Source organism: Zootoca vivipara, chromosome 12, assembly GCF_963506605.1.
Source record: "Zootoca vivipara chromosome 12, rZooViv1.1, whole genome shotgun sequence".
NCBI classification, from domain to species: domain Eukaryota; kingdom Metazoa; phylum Chordata; class Lepidosauria; order Squamata; family Lacertidae; genus Zootoca; species Zootoca vivipara.
The window spans coordinates 25,740,756-25,760,099 of NC_083287.1; the positions used below are offsets into that span (position 1 = coordinate 25,740,756).

The following is a 19,344-nucleotide window of genomic DNA, read 5'->3' on the forward strand; positions in this document are numbered from 1 at the left end:
ACTGGGGAGCTAGGATTGGCTAATCATTAGCATGTGGGAGGAGCTTTCAGCTGGGCTGATGACGTTATAGGCTGCCGGGCATAGCCGGCTAGCCAACCGTTCTCCAATCTCTTGCCTTAAAAAAAAGAAGAAAGCACATTCCAAAGGACCCGGATGAGACAGGCCACACCTGAGATGGCTGCCAAGTTAATACCGGAAACAGAAGAGGAGTCATTTCCTCCCCGCCGCCTCTTCCTCTCGGTGCGCCATTCGCAAGCTCGAGGCGAGTACCCAGGCTCATCGCGAAGACGTCATCGCTAGGCGACAGCGAGGAGAAGACGTTGCCTCGTGTAGAGCCATGGAGGAGGCTGAGGAGAAGCCTCCGGCTGCTGTCGCGGCTCCCCCGGCGCCCGCCCTGCCACCCTGCGTGGAGGCGGAGTTGCCGTCCTTCGAGGCGGCCCGGGCGCTGACGGAGAACCGCTATTCGTGCCTGGTGGTGACTCCGCAGCGGAGGCACGTCGCCTTGCCGCCGCGCTTCCTGCACCGCAAGAGGACGGGGATCCGCGCGCAGCTGGACGCCGAGCTGCGCCGCTTCTCGGAGAGGTAGCGAGCGGGTGCGGAGCTCCGTGGGGTGGAGGGGAGGCCGGAGGGAAGCCCTGGGCAGCCTCCGCCGCATCTTCACACGGCGCGGGGTCGGGACTTGAAAGAGGATGGGTGAAGCAAACTCCCGGAGGATAAAGGCTGTGTTCTGCGGATCGAAAGTGGGGAGAGCACCGTGGCAGCCAAGAACATTAAGCAAAGCCTGCGCTGGATCAGGCCAGTAGCCCCTCTAGTCCGGTATCCTACCAGATGCACGTGGGAAACCTGCACAAGGGCATATTTCCCCCAGGGGCAGATCTACTACGAAGCTAATAAAGCTTAAGCTTCAGGGCCCCTAATCCGGGGGGGGGGCTCTCCAGGAGTGATTCAATCCACATTGGGTTTTTTTTGTGTGTGTTTTTAAGGGTCTAGTAGACGCAGCTTGAGTCTGGCAGCTCAAATTGATATAATTTATTGTATATAGGACCTACATTTTAGGCTCCCCCAAACTTGAACTGTTAAGAGGGCCCCTTCGATTGCATTCTTCCTTGTAATTGGTATAGGCATCTGTATCCTACCTTTCCACTTTTGAAATGGAAGTATATGTGGCAGCTTTCCCATAAATTGTATGTAGAAGATTTTACTACTTCCACTTGCTTGTTCAGGGTAATACTAGGAAGATGTACTTGAACAATCTTGGTTGCAGCTAGCATTGGATATATTCTAGCCTTAAAACCCTTCATATTTCTTAGTTGCTCTCCTTGATATGTGTCATTAACCAATGGTTTCTTTTATCTTGCAGCTTTCAGGGTGTTCCTGTGGCTTATGATGATATTAAAATAACAAGGGAAGTGGGAGATATAATCGATGACATTGGAGCTGTCCATCTGGACATTGAAACAGATTTTGTCGTGTTCCAGCCTAAAGAAGGGAAAAAACTTGTGGTATGTAAATGAATGCTTCTTTTTCACCATTGCTTTTAATGCTTAAAACAGGACCTTTGTATCATCTTTCTGGTACATGGTACAAGTATTCTGTGGGAAATCTAAACGCAAAATACTTGAGTTGACTTGTTATAGTGCTCCAGGGTGTAATTACCATTTACAGCCTGAATGTATGCAGTATTCTGTATGTTGGTCCCCTGAAATTAATGGTTTGAGATGTGCCTAAATGCAAAACCTGTGGTCTTCTTTTTGTTGTTGTTGTATATGTGTGTGAGAGTGTGGTGGTCTTTAATTGCTTTCTACTAATAACGTAACTAGTATTGCAGCAGTGGCAACAACTGCTGGTGCATGGTGTTAATTATTTGTAAACAAGATATTACAATTGCTCTTGAAGCCTTTCACAAGCATCAGATGGACATAGGGCTTCAGAAATGTCACACATCAAGCTCTTGGATGCTTTAATAAAAGTTATATTTCCAAGACCTTGCCAATTCAGCTGTTATAGCGACAGTATTTAAGGTACGTATCTGCAATGTGTGTCAATTGAGCAGATACAGGATAAGGTTCTGAAAACTCAAAAGGATAACGAAGTTTCTAAAAATAGCAAGAATTTATATTTTTGTTTGTATTTAATTTTCTTAGTGTTTCAGCATACACCAAAGTTCCATACCCGCTTTTTGTAGCTGTAATACAAGGAGTTTTTCTTCAAATGTATGCAGTGCTACTAAAGATTGGGCCATATCCTGTGGTGAGCATTAAACTTAACACACATACGGTACCCCACCTTAAGTGTTCAAGTCAAACATTATAATGTGCATTGGCAGACTAAATCTTCTGTGCACACCTGTGACACTGATCTCTGCTTTAAGATAGTGATGGTGTCTTTTAAATATCTTATTGTATTGTCCATATTGAACATATAAGGGACTAGTAAGAGAAACAACTGCTTGCATCTGTGAGAAATTAGAGGTTACATAGCATATTTGTCTGCCTTTTTAATTTGTCTTTTTAATTTGTCTCTCTATTTCCAGGGTACAATCAATAAAATGGCACCTAGTCACATAGGCTGTCTGGTACATGGCTGTTTCAATGCTTCCATCCCCAAACCTGATCACATGTCAACCGATGAATGGAAAGACCTTGGCTTCCAAATTGGCAACAGACTGATATTTAAAGTACTGCATTTTGATTCAGATGCTGCTGGAGTGTTCTGCATCAAAGGAAAACTCTGTAGAAAGAGGTACAGTAATGTGACTTTTTACAAAGTACTTCAGAAGAATGTTTACTTCCAGCATATAAGGGAGCAAAGTCTTACTTCTCAGAGTGATCACATGTCGAATTTTAGTTGGAGAACAGATTTGAATGAAATATCAGAAGTTGAAAGATGTGAAGATGAGGGTGGGAAATGGTTTCTCTTCCACAAGTCTGTGTGTTGTTGGAGTTTCACCTATACAGTGGTACCTCACAAGACGGAAGAGTTTTGCGTTGCGCGAGGCATTCGCAAGACGAGAGGTTTTCTATGACTGCCGCTTCGTCTTGCGAAGCGCAGCCATAGAAAGAGGAAGCGGGCGAGCCGCAACAAAAGGGGAACCAGCTGTAGCGCGGCAAGAAGGCTGACAGCTGATCTTCTTTGCCTTCTTGCCCAGGGCCGGCTCTTCGTAGACCCCCGGTGGCGCAGGGCACCATGGCGCCGGCCTGCCAGGAGGGCGTCGCGAGCTGTGCCCGCCCGCTGGCCGGCCGGTCCGGGGCGCGCGGCGCCCACCTGCCCACCGCACTGGGAAACGGGGCGGGAGGGCGCCGGAGAGATCGCGCTGTGCCTGCCCGCCGCGCAGCAGTGCCGCGCCCACCGCGCTGCGAAATGGGGTGGAAGGGCGCTGGAGAGATCCGGCGCACCATGGCGACAGGGGCGCTTAAGACGGTGCTGTTCTTGCCTACAGCTGTCAGTGCTTGCTCTTTTGGCTCGGGGAAGGCAGGCAGGCAAGAGAGCAAGCGCCTGCCTGCCTTCCCCGAGCCAAGCGTCCTTCCCCGAGCCCAGCACCCACAGCGCTGGGCTTGGGGGACTGGCGGCAGCGGTGGCACCACTTGCTCTCTTGCCTGCCTTCCCCGAGCCAAGCAAGCGCCGCCGCCAGTCCCCCGGAGCCCATAGGAACGCATTGATTAAGTTTCAATGCATTCCTATGGGAAACCGCGACTCGCAAGACAAATTTTTCATAGGACAAATTGACTCCTGGAACGAATTAAATTCGTCTTGCGAGGCACCACTGTATTTAGACTGAAGAGTAATGCCCATCTTGTTAGCAAGGATTATACTGAAAGTGAAAGTTGTAAAGTATACTCAAGTTTTGATGAGTTCCGCTGTATTTGACTGCACTTTAATTTTAGTGAGTTGGGGGGGGGGATTGACCTTTGCATGAAAAGTAAGAAAATGACAGACAGTATGGGAAGGAAACCCAGTCAAACTGAAAATAGAATAGAATAAGAAATAGAATAAACAGCTTTAATTCTGAGGGCTAATAATGGTAGCTTCTCTTATTCTCATATATGATATTATATCCTTTGAAAGCTCATCTACTGCCCCCCCCCTTCACTTTTTTTTCCAAAGCAACAAGGAAAAGCACAAGGGAAAACATGAAAAGCCCCATGATGTGCAGAATGGCACAGAGGAGATGGAGATGGACATAGCGACAGCTGGTGTTGAAGAGATGAGAAACAACGACATGGATAATGGAATATTTGATATGTCAGATCGAGGGAATGGGCAACACAGAGCAGGCCTGGGGCTGCATATGAGTGACTCAAGCGGCTACCATAGTGATCACGGCAAATCTAAGAAAAAGAAGAGAAAACTTGGCGAGGAAGAAGGTGGACTCCCTGGATTATTAAATCCCAAAGCTAAAAAGAAGAAAAAGCAATGAGAAATAGTATGGATAATACCAAGTGCCTTAACTTGAACCTAGAACTCTTCCATCAGGTGTAGTTGGAGAAGGAATACTGTTGTTATCTGTAGTTGGCGGACTCTTCAGCACAGCTAGTTGCTGCCACTTGGTTCTTTGCACTAGCAGTAGACAAAATCAATACAGACCACAGGAATGGAGAACTTAAGAGACAGCACAAGCATGTCCCCAATTCAATTAGCTGAGTAAAACTGCAGTCAGTTTCACCTCTCTGTCTGTAAAAGCAATTTATTTAAAATTTGCCCCAATTTTAAGATTGTAATCCCAACTGCTACAAGAGTTTTAAAAAAATAATATTCTGTTTATTTGCTTTTTGACTGCATTCATTCCCTGAAAAACAGATAGCATGACGGGTCTCCATCTGTAAACAAAAACAAATCACACCAAAAAGACTCCAGGCATTACATCACCTTTGTAAATTTATAAAACTAGTTATACATCATCAAGAGGCATGTTTCAGAGACTTCAATTTCTAAATGCCAGATTTAGTCCATTAAAATACATTATGGATGTTCAGAAATTTCTCCCTAAGTTCTTTTTTTTATTTTTGAGAAGGATAAAGCATGACTCCCCAAAATTATTCATAATACTTTAAAGAATACTGATTGCTCTGTGGATGTCAAGGCAAAGCTGGTTTCTGACAGCCTTCAGTCTAAACATAGTACAATATCCCTGACTTGTCCTGGGAAGAAAGGGCAAATGTCCAATTTTTGTCTCCCCACCCCACCCCCAAAATGCAATCTGCATCTCGGGAGAACAGCCTCTCAGCAAAAGAAAACTTAACTGAGAAGTTATCAATCCCTGGTTCAGAAGAATTATTGGAGCACATTCCAAAAATTGTTGAGAAAACCTTTTCCAATGACTACTGTATTTTTCGCTCCATAGGACGCACTTTTTTCCTCCTCTAGAGAGGGGGAATGTATGTGCGTCCTAGGGAGCGAATGCCATGGCTCCGGCAGCGGGATCCCTCGGCTGCCGCTGCGGTCTGAGCGGAGGGATGCCTCTGCCGCCAAACCAGTGTCTCTCCCAACCGCAGGCTCCGACCCTGCTCTTGCGAGCGGCAGAAGCGGGCAGCTGCGGGGGCGCTCCTTTCGGCCGCCTCTGCCACTCCCCGCCTTTGCCACTCACAAGAGCAGGGATCGGAGGCACGGTTGGGAGAGACACAGCGCTACGCTGTGTCTCTTCCAAATGCAGGTTCCTATCTTGAGAACATCAGAGGCAGGGGGTCGGACAAAAGAGCACCCGAAATGGCTCTTCGGCTGCTTCTCCGCCCGCCCGTCCACCTCTGATGTTGCCCGCCTTTGTCGCTGTGATCTATCAGTGGCAATGTGATCAATGGCAGTGATCTATCCATTGGGGGGTTTTCAGAATTGTTGAGCTTTTTTAAAACAGTGAGTGTGCAGAACTTAAATAATTTGCTCACCAACAACACAGCTGCTAACACATGTACGCACTGCTACAGCAGACAACAAAGGAACACACACTAAACGCGATGCAGGGAAAGACCAGGGGGGGGGGGGCGGAGGCATGATTCGAAACAACGTGAGCGATAAGGATCCCGCGATCGACCACGATCATCTGGGGATCAACCTGTCGATCGCGGTCGAGCTGTTGGACACCCCTGTCCAACCCTCTGCAATGCAGGAATATGAAGCTATCCCATACAAGGATCAAACCTGCAATCTTGGCATTATCAGCACCATGCTCTAATCAACTGAGCTATCCAGGTCTGCTGGATCCTAGCTCAGCATTTTTAAACAGTGGCCAGACTCATACAATTCGGAAGCCTACAATGAGGCCATGAATGCTACAGCTCACCCGTCCATTGCAGTTCTCCAGATAAATCCTCTGAATCTAAAATTCCCCATCACAAACTTGCCAGTTTGGTTTCATCGTACTCCAGACTAGGGGGACTGGGAAGTCCCAAGCAATCCTTACTTTCACAAAGAAGCTATTCATGCACACACTTCCTCTCTCTGGAATGACTTGCTGACTGCACTGCGTGTGATAGAAAACTTTTAAATCAACGAAATAGGTCACACCTAAAAGGCAGTGAAGTTTATATGCCAGGGGTCTGGTTAGCTATTGCCTATAGATGGAAGACTTGAGTATAGAAATTAACATATTTCATTGTGTATGCTTGACGGTCCTTTAGACTTTGCTATCGCATTCTCCCATGCCCCATGACAGGCTCTTGAAATCAAGAGGGTTCCAAAGCAGCGTATGATAGGGATATCAATGGATATTTTTTTACTGCTTATGCTGTACTAATAAAAGAAAGTAAAAATGCAACAATAAATTTCCTAAAAGCATGGCCAAAATGCCACATATCCAAACCGCAGGGGATCTTCAAGTTGCCCAGTTAGTACTTGGACAGCAGACTGAGCAGCCGGTCACTTGGGCTACTCGGACAGTCTTCTGCACTATAATGAGGTGCATTACATTTCTATTTAAATTAAAGTTATCCTTTCTAAATTGGCATTTATATATACAAATTTTATGCACGCTGTTCAAAGACTGTGGGATGTCACTGGAAATGTCCAACATTTAAATGTCCAACATCTAAGCTGTTTGCATTCTGGTTATGTCACACCTTCTGTGAAGCCAGATAAAAACGAACTTTTTGTTTGGGCTAGCTGACTTAGGCTGCCGGTTTTATTTCTTTACCATCTTGCTGAATGATTACGAGAGGCTGGAAAGATGCGGGGATTGCTCCAGAGATTTGCCTAACATTTATCCACACCTGACTCTTAACCTACTGTAGGAGTCACTTGAAAAAATGATTATACAGAAACTGTTGTGAAGCCGTCCCACCTTGAGCTAATTCTGAGCGATCCCATCTTTAGGAAGAGGTGATCTCTTGAGGGTCTTAGACCCTCGTTTCTAAAAGCAGCTTCTGGGTTTTTTTTTTTTTTTTTTTGCTTTCCAAAGGTGCTTGTGTGTGAATGCTACTGGATCATCCTTGACTGGAACCTAAACTATGTGGTAGGTGAGGGAGTGGGGTGGGGTGGGGAAGGTTTGGAAGAGAAGTATAGTTTTCAAAGCATACCAGAAATGGTGAGCTCAGTAGAGATATACTCAAAGTGATGATGCTGAATTTTGTAAATACTTGGTTCCTAAAACAAATATGTCCAAGTTGTGAGGCTTGGCTGCATTAAAAATTGAGCTCCAGTAAAATGCTTTCCCAGTTTGGAATGTGGAAGGAGATCCTGAAAATGAGATCGGTGGTTCAGCATCCTGTTCTCAACCAGATGTCTACAAGAAGCCCGCAAACAAGACCCTAGTGCTGTTTCCAGCAACAGGCATCCAATGACATTTTGCCTCTTGACAGTGGAGCATAGCCATCACAACTAGTAAACACTGATAGCCTTAGAATTTGTCTAAGTCCCTCTAAAAACCAAACTGGTGGCCATCGCAGACTGTTGCCCTCCAACTCGCAAAGGCGAAGAGGACTACTGCAATGCGCTCTACGTGGGGCTACCTTTGAAGGTGACCCGGAAACTACAACTAACCCAGAATGCGGCAGCTAGACTGGTGACTTGGAGCGGCCGCCAAGACCACATAACACCGGTCCTGAAAGACCTACATTGGCTCCCAGTACGTTTCCAAGCACAATTGAAAGTGTTGGTGCTGACCTTTAAAGCCCTAAACGGCCTCGGTCCAGTATACCTGAAGGAGCGTCTCCACCCCCATCGTTCTGCCCAGACACTGAGGTCCAGTGCCGAGGGCCTTCTGGCAGTTCCCTCGCTACGAGAAGCCAAGTTACAGGGAACCAAGCAGAGGGCCTTCTCGGTAGTGGCACCCACCCTGTGGAATGCCCTCCCACCAGAGGTCAAAGAGAACAATTACCAGACCTTCAGAAGGCATCTCAAGGCAGCCCTGTTTAGGGAAACTTTTAATGTTTGATGGATTTCTGTATTTTAATATTTTGTTGGGAGCCACCCAGAGTGGCTGGGGGAACCCGGCCAGATGGGCGGGGTATAAATAAATTATTATTATTATTATTATTATTATTATTATTATTATTATTATTATTATTATTATTATTATAGAACTAGTGTACTCATCTCTATTCAAAGGTTTACACAAGCATCTTTTAGTAACTACCCTTTTTGGGAACTGCTTTTGATCGTTCCTTGCCAATGGTTTTGTATGGTCTAGAACACATCCTTGTTCCTGGATTATTGAGCTTCCGTGTGGCAATCCACTATGGCTGGTGCTGGGAACTATAGTTCCCAGGGTGCTATGCAACAAAGGGTTGTCCAGTTCCATCACCGCATATGCCAACATTATGAGCCATGGGAAATCTCTGAAACAGATTTCCCTCCCTGAACATTCACTGAGATTGGTCATAATTACCATGCTGGTTCTGAATCGAGTGAAAATAAATTCACCCATCACCATTTTAAAAATCAAATTGAAGCCATGTCTATTATGTGACCGAAGAATAAAATATGGCAACATTTGTGTTCATGCTGCCAGTATTGTGCTTATGAATCATTTTAATAAAGATTTATAGTGTGTTAAAAAGGCAACTTCAGAGTTTCCTAGTGACTTCAGACACTGCTTTCCATATGCCTAAAAATGCCTCATTCGCTGTCATGATTTGTGACTTATATTAAAACATTTAGCATGTATTATAGACATTTCCCTGCCAAAAGGACACAGTTAGGTGATGTCTAGAAGGAACCTGAAGCTTAGCCTATTGCATTTTCATTGTGGATTTAAAGGATAAGAATATAATGGAATTCCTTGCAGGTGTTTGAGACCTTTACAGTAAAAACCCACAGAGTCCATGGAAACACTTGCATGAAGCTTAGCAGTTTGAATCTGTTAATTCCATTACGTTTGGCTGTGTAACTAGTTATGGTCCAATCTGAAATCATGATTTCTTAGTTCTAAGGTAAGTAACGTTGGCTAAAGGGTGGCAGCATGCTTTTGTTAATAATGCTGTGCCTCTGTTTTCCAAGTGATGTCATCCAACATGCAAGAATCTCCTCCCATATAAACCTGCTTGGACATCTTCACTGAAGTTTCTGCTGCAGGTTCCCTTGCCTAATGAGGTGAGGCCAGTGGTTACTGCAAGTGGCCTTTTCAGTGGTGGCACCCCATTTATGGAATGTCCTCAGAGTGGCTCGCCCAAATGCATATGGTAGGAACTTTTGGGCACCAGGCAAAAACCTTTGTGTTCTTCAGGGCCTTAAAATTAGAACTATTATGCTTTCGCCCTCACTGTTCCCTCCCACCCACCCCAAAAATTGACTTCCCAAAAATGACAAAAGTTGCTTCATATTACATCATGCCAATCTTTATCCTAGTGCAGCTATTGTTTTAATTGTATTAAAATTGATTTTAACTTGTGAACTGCTCAGTGGTCATGGCTAACTTGGGCACTATAAAAATAGCCAAACCTAAATAAATGAGTGATTCCCCCCCCCATAAACTGGTGCCATAATCCCATATAGAATTATGATTGAGATCCAACTGCATCACACTCCAAGTAGGTCCACTGAAATCAATGGACTTAAGCACAGTTGGGTTTCTCAGTTTGCTTCTTTTGAACAGTAAACCCCAGGTATGGGAGGTGGAAGACAGTGGGCTTATGAAATTTGGGGCTTTCAAAAGCTTTTTGCAATGCACTGCCATTCAAATAAAAAAGTCTCACATGGCTAAAAGACATTTTTGAACTGCAGCTTTTATACATATAAAAAACACACAGAAGGGGAAGAAGCGGAGGCAGTGAGAGATTTTACTTTCTTGGGCTCCTTGATCACTGCAGATGGTGACAGCAGTCACAAAATTAAAAGACGCCTGCTTCTTGGGAGAAAAGCAATGACAAACCTAGACAACATCTTAAAAACCAGAGACATCACCTTGCCAACAAATGTCCGTATAGTTAAAGCTATGGTTTTCCTAGTAGTGATGTATGGAAATGAGAGCTGGACCATAAAGAAGGCTGATCTCCGAAGAATTTGTGTTTTTGAATTATGGTGCTGGAGGAGACTCTTGAGAGTCCCATGGACTGCAAGAAGATCAAACCTATCCATCCTGAAGGAAATCAGCCCTGAGTGCTCACTGGAAGGACAGATCCTGAAGCTGAGGCTCCAATACTTTGGCCACCTCATGAGAAGAGAAGACTCCCTGGAAAAGACCCTGGGAAAGATGGAGGGCACAAGGAGAAGGGGATGACAGAGGATGAGATGGTTGGACAGTGTTCTCGAAGCCACCAACATGAGTCTGACCAAACTGCGGGAGGCAGTGCAAGAAAGGAGTGCCTGGTGTGCTCTGGTCCCTGGGGTCACAAAGAATCAGACACGACTGAACGACTAAACAACAACAACAACAAAACACATATCACATTAAAAAAATCCTTCCAGTAGCAGCTTAGAGACCAACTAGCCATAAGTTTGTCTTTAGTATGAGCTTTCGTGTGCATGCACAGTTCATATCACATGAAACACATGTTACACTTCTGATTCTAAACCATTTGAACACTGCAGGATAAAACTAGCTCTTAATGGAAAAGATAGCCAAGAGATGTTAGCATGCTGCAGGAAATGAGTAAAATACGATCAAAGACGTAAAAACAAAAACAAAAAAAGGAATTAAATGGATAAAAAAAGACTAAAAGCCACAGGAGGTAATCTGAGATCTATGGGAATGATAGTTTTCCAAATGGAAGTGATGTCTGTTCCATTGCTTAAATCGTTTAGGCCCTTATTCAAAAAAGAAAAAAGAAAAAAAGCTGTTAAAGGTACAGCCACTGCTCTTGAAGTCAGTGGCAAAGTTCCCATTGATATTAATAAACTTCAAAATTGCATCCCAAGTAATCCTTTGCTACTCAGCAGAACTCTTGCATTATGGTGGAGAACACAAGAGTATATGTTCCTTTTCTAGAGTCAGTCAAAATGCAGGCATCTTAGTTGAGAGCTGTAAAAGAGAGCAAATCCATTTCTTATTTTTAAAATTATACTTGTTTCTTTAAACTGAGGCTCATGAGTTTTCATTGAATCGTAGAATTGTAGAGTTGGAGGGGATCCCAAGGGTCATCTAGTTCAACCCCTCTAACCTCTGCTTAAAAACCCATGCCAAGGCTCATGGAAATGCCATTTACCTTTCCGCCACAGCGATACCTATTTATCTACTTGCACTGGTATGCTTTCAAACTGCGAGGTTGGCAGTTGTGATCAACCACTGAGCCTCTTGGGCTTGCCGATCAGTAGATTGGCCGTTTGAATCTGCATGATGGGGTGAGCTCCCGTTGCTGCAATCCCAGCTTCTGCCTCAGAAAGCAAAAAGTCTTGAACTAGCCTGATTAGAGATGACAAGGATGGAAGTTGGTATCTTCTGCATGCAAAGCATTTACTTCCATGTGGTTTGGTTAAATTTCTCTGGCTTTCTATTATTTGTTTCTTTGCTTTTATTTAAATTTGAAATGTGATTGAGATATCAATCTATCCTCTCTACATTTTTCTCAGAAGATGTTTCCACAGGAAGAAAAGCTACCCCTGTCTCCAATCCAGTGTTTTTAAGGAACGTAACACTTCTGACTTCTGTTGTTGAAACTTTCTAAAACATGGCTTTGTTTTTGCAAAATGCCACATGGCGGAGTATTGCTTTACATATAGATCAGCCATGCCATGAGAAAAGTAATCAAAAGATTTCAGACACAAACTTTGGGGAACTTCTCCATTGAAATAAGGAGGCTCTGTGCATGCATGGGAGAAAAATTATTAGAGGATTTTTCAAGCATTCCCATGTATTAATAAAATTTCCAAAGCAAGCAATTGTGATAGACAGATACTATCTAGTTGTGGTCAAATAGGGGCCTCCTCAATATTACACCTTATTCTTTGCATAATACATTAGAACTCTAGCAGTTGAAAGCACTGCTTATTAATAAACATTTTATTTATCTGACTGAGAGCTGAACCATAAAGAAGGCTGATCACCGAAGAATTGATGCTTTTGAATTATGGTGCTGGATGAGACTCTTGAGAGTCCCATGGACTGTGAGAAGATCAAACCTATCCATTCTGAAGGAAATCAGCCCTGAGTGCTCACTGGAAGGACAGATCCTGAAGCTGAGGCTCCAATACTTTGGCCACCTCATGAGAAGAGAAGACTCCCTGGAAAAGACCCTGATGTTGGGAAAGATTGAGGGCACAAGGAGAAGGGGATGACAGAGGATGAGATGGTTGGACAGTATTCTTGAATCTACTAACATGAGTTTGACCAAAGTGCAAGAGGCAGTGGAAGACAGGAGTGCCTGGCGTGCTCTGGTCCATGGGGTCATGAAGAGTCAGACACAACTAAACAACAACAACAACAACAAAAATGACATTTTCACCATCCCTTAAATTTTGTTTAATTGCCACACAATCCTATGCATGCCAATTCAGAATAAGTCTTACTGAATTTAATGGGGGTCTTACTCCCAGGTAAGTGTGTATAAAAACCTTTCTCAATATGGTGCCCCAGCCAGCATGATCAATGGTCATAGATGATGTGAATGTCCAAAACATGAAAGGCACCAGGTTGAGGTAGAGTGGTAAGTAGGGCTGCTGTTTTTCAGTAGTTACTGGAACCTTCCTGAAGAGCAGTGCAATTTTTCTAGGAAAAAGAGGTGCCGGAACTTACCATGAACACCTCCCTCTTTCTCTTAGAATGGCAAGAGATGCATTTTGGGGGCCAAAAGTAGGAGTTGGTGCTGATGGTTAAAGCAGTGGCCTTAGTGACAGGTGGGAGTCAATTTGGGATCTGTTTTCAGCAGCGAAATGTATTCAGCCAGCCCTGACCCTTCCTCCACCATATGTGCATCAACCTATTGACTTGTGTTCCATCTTCTGGTGGGTTTTTAATTGCAGTCTGCTTAGGCATCCAATCTTGGCTGGAAGCAAGTTTCTAAATAAAAATGCACGATCCAAATGTAGACTAGACTGCCCTGTAGATCCATAAATCAGCAGTTTATGAGTTTTGGCTGGAAGAACTGCAGAAGAGGAAGGGGTGGTGTGTGTGTGTGTGTGTGTGTGTGTGTGTGTGTGTGTGTGTGTGTGTTGCATAGACCTAATGTCTTGTCCGAAGAATGCCAACCCAAATAGGAACAAACTTTGATCCCTTTCGAAAAGCTTGAGTTTTCAGCAATGCTCAGAGGAACCCATTCACCTTCTTTGCAGTGCTCGGGATCTGAAGCATCTTTTAACTTTAGCTGCCAGTATTTCAGCACACTGATTTGACAGCTTCGCTTTGATCAAATGCTCTTTTCTGCTCTGGTTCTTCTCATGACCTTTTGAAAATGATAGGCTCTTCCTCTCCTCCTCCTCCATCCCCTTGGCACATCTCTTAGAATCCCCCTATGGGAAATCAATCATCATGTCTAGCATATTTTAAAATGATGCCTGGCTTTTTTTTCAAGTGTGCCTTCTGTCTGTCTGTCTGTCTCTCTTGCTCAGATTTATAATTTTGCATGCCACTCTGCTCTCCGCACCTCCCCAGCATGCCTGCTCTTTCTTAGGAACGACCAAGGGTGAATTATTCTGTGTTAAATTAATTCACACTTTCACGATACCATCCGATGCCTCTTTCATTGGAAGTAAGATCCGCTGCATTCAGCGATGCTTACTCCCTAGAATAGAAGCCTCAGTAGCCTTTCCTGTAGTTGCACGGGGTTAGAGTTTGCAAATTCCCTTGATACATTCCGTTAAAAAGTTCCATATGATTCCTTTAGCTTAACACATTTTTTAAAGTATTCCTGCCTCCTTCAGTTGACTTTTACAAGTTTCGAGATTGATGGCAGCTAGTCTTGATTAATGACTTCCCCAAACATTTAAGCAAACATTAAGGTTTTTTTTTATAAAAAAAAATAAATCGGTTGCAACCATTCCTCTGAAGACCATATATATAATTAATTCAAGGTTCTCCCCTACCCGCCCCCCAACACCAAATGCCACCTAACAAAGCAAGGCTTGGAGACATTTGAACCATCTGGGATCTGATGCTGGAGATTGCTGCCTACTTGCAGAACCCTCCATAAATTAATTAGTCCTATTTTTTCATCTTCTTTCTGTGGGTGTATAAGCTGTTGAAGTGGTTAAACTTTCCTAGAGTAAATAAAAAACGACTAGACTGTATCTAACTTTCAGCAGGTGAGAATGAACACTTGGAAAAGATTTGTGCATTCAGATATAAAAAGATCTAAAGACCCTCATATGAAATTGGGATGTTAACCATTGCCTTTTGGAACCATCTTGTAGCATGATAATTATCATAAATCTATCCCACCTTTTATCTAAGGAACATAGAATGACATTCATTGGAGTCATTACAATACAATTAGGGATGAACAGCCATGAGTGGTTGTTGGGGTTTTTTTGGGGGGGGGGGTTGCATAAAAAACAAATTGTATTTTATTTGTATGCATTTCCCTTAAACTTCACATTCTGTATGCATTCTTCCCCTAAAATATGCATTTGCACACACGTCTTTATGTGCATTTTTTAAACTGTATTGCGAAACCCAGAGAATGTCATCCAACTGATAGCTGTGCTCTGATCTACATATATGCCTGGGACTAGTAAGTCATGTTGCTTTGCCCTAAAATACAGACTGCATGAATTTTTCGTCCATCACTAAATATGTTACATTTAGGCTGGATCTATACACATCAAAGAAGAGTTTCAGTTAAACATGTTGTAAACTTCTTAAAGGGAAATCATGTTGATGAAAAACAAGACTCCACAGCGCCATCTGGTGTCACAGTGTTATAACGCATACGAAACGGTTTTTCGTTACTAATGTAGCTGAGTCCTTATACAGTAGAACCTCGGTTGTCGAACGCTTCGGAACGTAAACACCGACAACCCAGAAGTGAATGCCTCCACTTATGATCAATTTTTGGAAGTCAAATGGCTTCCAGGGCTCGTTTCTCCATTTGTTCTCCATTTTTTCAATGGATTTTGCTGACCGGCAATTGTGCCTCGGTTGTTGAACGTCTTCAGTTGTTGAATGGTCTTCCGGAATGGATTACGTTTGACAAACGAGGTTCCACTGTACTCTACACTTCAGTGCAGATTGACTCCCAAAGTGGTTTGTAATTGCAATCCATAGAATGGTGCCTTATGAGGGACGGGGACGGGTGTGTGGAGGTGGGGGTGACAGTCTCTTCTAGGCCCTGATGACACAGTCCAATTTCTATGCTCCTCCTTCCAGAGAAGTTACAAAAAGCAGGCCTAGCATCAGGAAACGCCATCCTTGGGAAGATGCCAGGAGTCCCTGACACTCCACGAAGACCACTGATGACACCTGCTACAATCAGTCCTGTTGCCACTACTCAAATTTCCCACAACCCCCGTGATCTGACACCTAAGACTGATTTAGACGGCTGCTGCCACCTCCCAGGCCCCCAAAGATAGAAGGGAGCCCACGAGAGGTCATTTTGCTGGAGGCTCCCCAGAACTGGAGCCATCCTTTACTTAAAGCTCAACCAAACAATATTATTTTATAATTGTAAATACTTTAAAACGATAGCCATGAACAACAGAAATGGGACTACAGAAGTGTAATTGGACATCGGTATTTCCTATTCAGCTTCTCACCTCCCCCCCCCCCGTGTTTTATTGATTTTCAAAGCTTTATAGAAGTCATAACCACACGAAGAACAAGAATAAAAAAAATTAAATGGGTAAACAAAATACACCTCATAGTCCACCCCACCTTTCAACTGCCTTGGTTGTCAATGTATATGGGTTACGTATTCAACAATGCTAAGCAGGCTAAGTTGCTGCATGGCTTCCCACGCCACTATTTTCAGGGCTCAGACATTAGATTTATGGGAGGGGGGCAATGGGCCAACTGGAGATTTGCATGCATCTCATATTGTGATTTGTCACTTTTGATTTTACCCATTTTGTAACCCAGGCTGGATCTATACACATTTAAAAAATCGCTACAGAAAAACACATTATAAAAAGCTGTTGATGGAAATCCCCATTGGTGATGAATCATAGCTTTACAGTGCTATCTGGTGTCGTATGTTTATACCACAGTTCTAACAATATAATTGACCAGTGTGGCTGAGTCCCCGGTCTCCTTGCTTACCACCTAGAGATCTAGTTGCTGCACCCTCAGAGGTGGCCCAAGGCATTTGGCTGCAGGAGTTGGACCATCACAATCATGGTCACAGCCCCATGAAGCTGGTCAGATTATTCTGGCACCCGAGGCAGGAAATCCTGCATGCACCTTTTGCTGGCAGTAAAAATGCAATAAAATAAATAATTTGATGCTTGTTCATGATTAGAGATGTAAAATTTCCGGAAATTTTGAAGCTCGGAAACCCCCCGGAAAAATTGAAAAAAATGCTACATTAGCACTTCTTTTTTCTTTTCCAGATTGAAAGTCATTCTGTTAATTTAGAAACATAAAATATAACTATGGACAATTTTAATGGGCATAAAATTATCACAACTAGCAGATTAAAAATATAGTGTATCCAAACAGGAACTGAAATTTAACTTGTCATTCATCACTCTTTGCTATGCAACATGCTTACACCACCTCCCATGTTTTGCCCATGAGGCCTTACGTATTTCCTCACACTGGTGTGTGTGGTCTGTTAACCACTTTAGCTGCTACTATATGCTTAAATTAGTTTATTTCACTTTTTAAAGACTGTTTTACAGGATTTAATGTTTAAAATATTTTCATATCTTTTTCTCTCACTTCTCTGATTGCCACGACAACACATATACTTTCAGGCCCTTTTTGTTGCTCTAAATTTTCTTCCAGTGATTGAGGCCTAGTGAAGAGGAACAGAACCAATGCATAGCACACGCATGCAAAAACAAAACTGAAACCTTTTTCTTTTCTGGTGACAACAGCACCTCCTAAAGGAAGAAATGTATCGTGTTCTTGCATTGGAGAGTTCAGTTTGTAACCTAGGACTTGCTTGTCCTCATAGAAATTAGATACCATACATATTTTTTTAAAAAAATGATTTATAAAAAATTTGAACCCGTTATCTTAAAATATTTTATTCATCATGTTAAAATATTTTTTATTTTTCCATTTTTTCGTGAAAAAACAAAAAAGCTTCAGGAAAAAACCAGAAAAAAACCAGTTTTTTCTGAATTTTCGTGGTTTTTTTGCTGGGCCTTCGCATCTCTATTCATGATACTCAGAATTAGGTTCCTGGTGGGCAGCTACCTCACTCTGCCTAACAACAGAGTGTAGGATACACTTGTTGAGTTTCATACGCCTTAGCTGGAAATTGACTCCAATGCACATGCATTGTTCTAGATCCCAACAACAGTGGCCTGGTTTGCATGCCACCCTAAAGCAAACCATGGTTTAGCCAAAATGCATGGAATGCTGGAGAGGAGATCACGGCCACTCTGCTCTTCCTTGGCCATTTTGCTGCTATGCCGCGCCGCGGTTTGGCTTAGCATGCCATCTAAACCTGGGCTTGGAGTTTAGCTGTCTCCAGAAAAAAAAAACAACAACCATGAGCTGTAACCAAGGTTTGTGCTATGGTTTATGGCTTGTGGTTTGTCTGGGAGAGTTAAACCAGGAGCCCAGGTGTGGATGACATGCTAAGCCAAATCATGGTTCAGTAGAAAGAACAGGGGAGAGGAAAGGAGCTCTGGCCTTTTCTCTGGGAAGCCTGCCTGTTAGTGAATTCTTGTTAAGTCATGGTTTGACTTAATGTGATCTGTGAAGCAGGGCAGTGTCTGGCAACCTTAATCAATTTTTTTGAAGCACATAGTGGTAAGGAACCTTTAGATCCCCAGCCCTACATTGCTTTCATGTCCATTTGAAGTTTTCCTGCTGTGGATCAAAAGGGGGGGGGGAATGCTTTTAATGAGATCTCCTTAATCGGGAAGCAAATTCACAAAGCATCTAACCTTCCAAATAGTTATGAAATGGAATATTGCTGAGACTTCCTGAGCAAGAAGGGAGGGGGGGGGAAACCAGGGGTCCCCCACCCCCAACCTCTGTATTGTAAATCTTTAGAAATTGGAACCAGTAAAAAAAATGTGTAAGAATTCTATATCAATGGAGTTTGGGGTTTTTGAGAACGATAAACTGTAGAAAACAACATGAAACAGCATCAAATGTGGGCAATATTTATTTGACATGATCCTGGCTCTTTCTGCCGATCACTGGATGCATCTCATTTAATTTGCTGAGGTTTGAAAGAGGCAGAAGAGACCTCTCAGTGCTGCACTTCGTAAAACTGCAGCCAGAAACGGATAAATCTCGGTTTATTTGTCTCAAAAAAATGTGCCCTGGTTTTTTTTTTAAACACAGACATCTTGCATTTATGCTGATGGCAACATCCCTCTCCCCCCTCCCTCCAGATCACAAACTTTTTTGAGACACGCTGCCAAGAATTCTTTAACACAGCCTTCCCCAACCTGGTACTAACCAGATGTTTTGCACTGCAACTTCCATCCACCCAGAACTGGCAGGTTGGGGAAAAGGCTGCTTTAAGGTGGCCCCTTTGCCTAGGCAGCACCTGAAAGCTTGCAGCTAGCTTAGCTCAAAGTCTGCCTTGGCGATTTCAATGCAGCACTTGCTCTGGTAGCTAAGAATTGACCTTGAAGAATGATTGATGCTGTGTGGGGGCTGATGACATAAATCTGCTAAAGTGTGCCTGATGTACAGCTTCCCAGGCCTGGAAGCTGGAGCCACGTTGCTGTTCGAACACAGTGACACTGAACAGACTGTAGCAAATAAAAAAGAAAAAGAAAAAATCCCAATCTGACAAGTCCTTTAAAAAAAACACCCACCTCTCTATGCAGAGGATATGAAAGTTTATTGCCTTGTAACCAGCAAACCACTCAAGGAATAGTAAACAAGAATTATGATTAAGTGATTTTTTTTTTAAGGGT

The 19,344-nt window shown here is 43.4% G+C and overlaps 1 protein-coding gene across 1 annotated transcript; it reads left to right on the plus strand.

Moving 5' to 3' along the window:
* The first annotated feature begins 240 nt into the window (after positions 1-240).
* On the plus strand, positions 241-7,464 carry POLR1F (RNA polymerase I subunit F). Its single transcript, XM_035130335.2, has 4 exons — positions 241-582; positions 1,361-1,502; positions 2,534-2,742; positions 4,105-7,464. Exons 1-4 carry the CDS (start codon positions 338-340, stop codon positions 4,415-4,417), a joined length of 909 nt encoding a protein of 302 aa, XP_034986226.2. The 5' UTR covers positions 241-337; the 3' UTR covers positions 4,418-7,464.
* Positions 7,465-19,344: the final 11,880 nt, after the last annotated feature.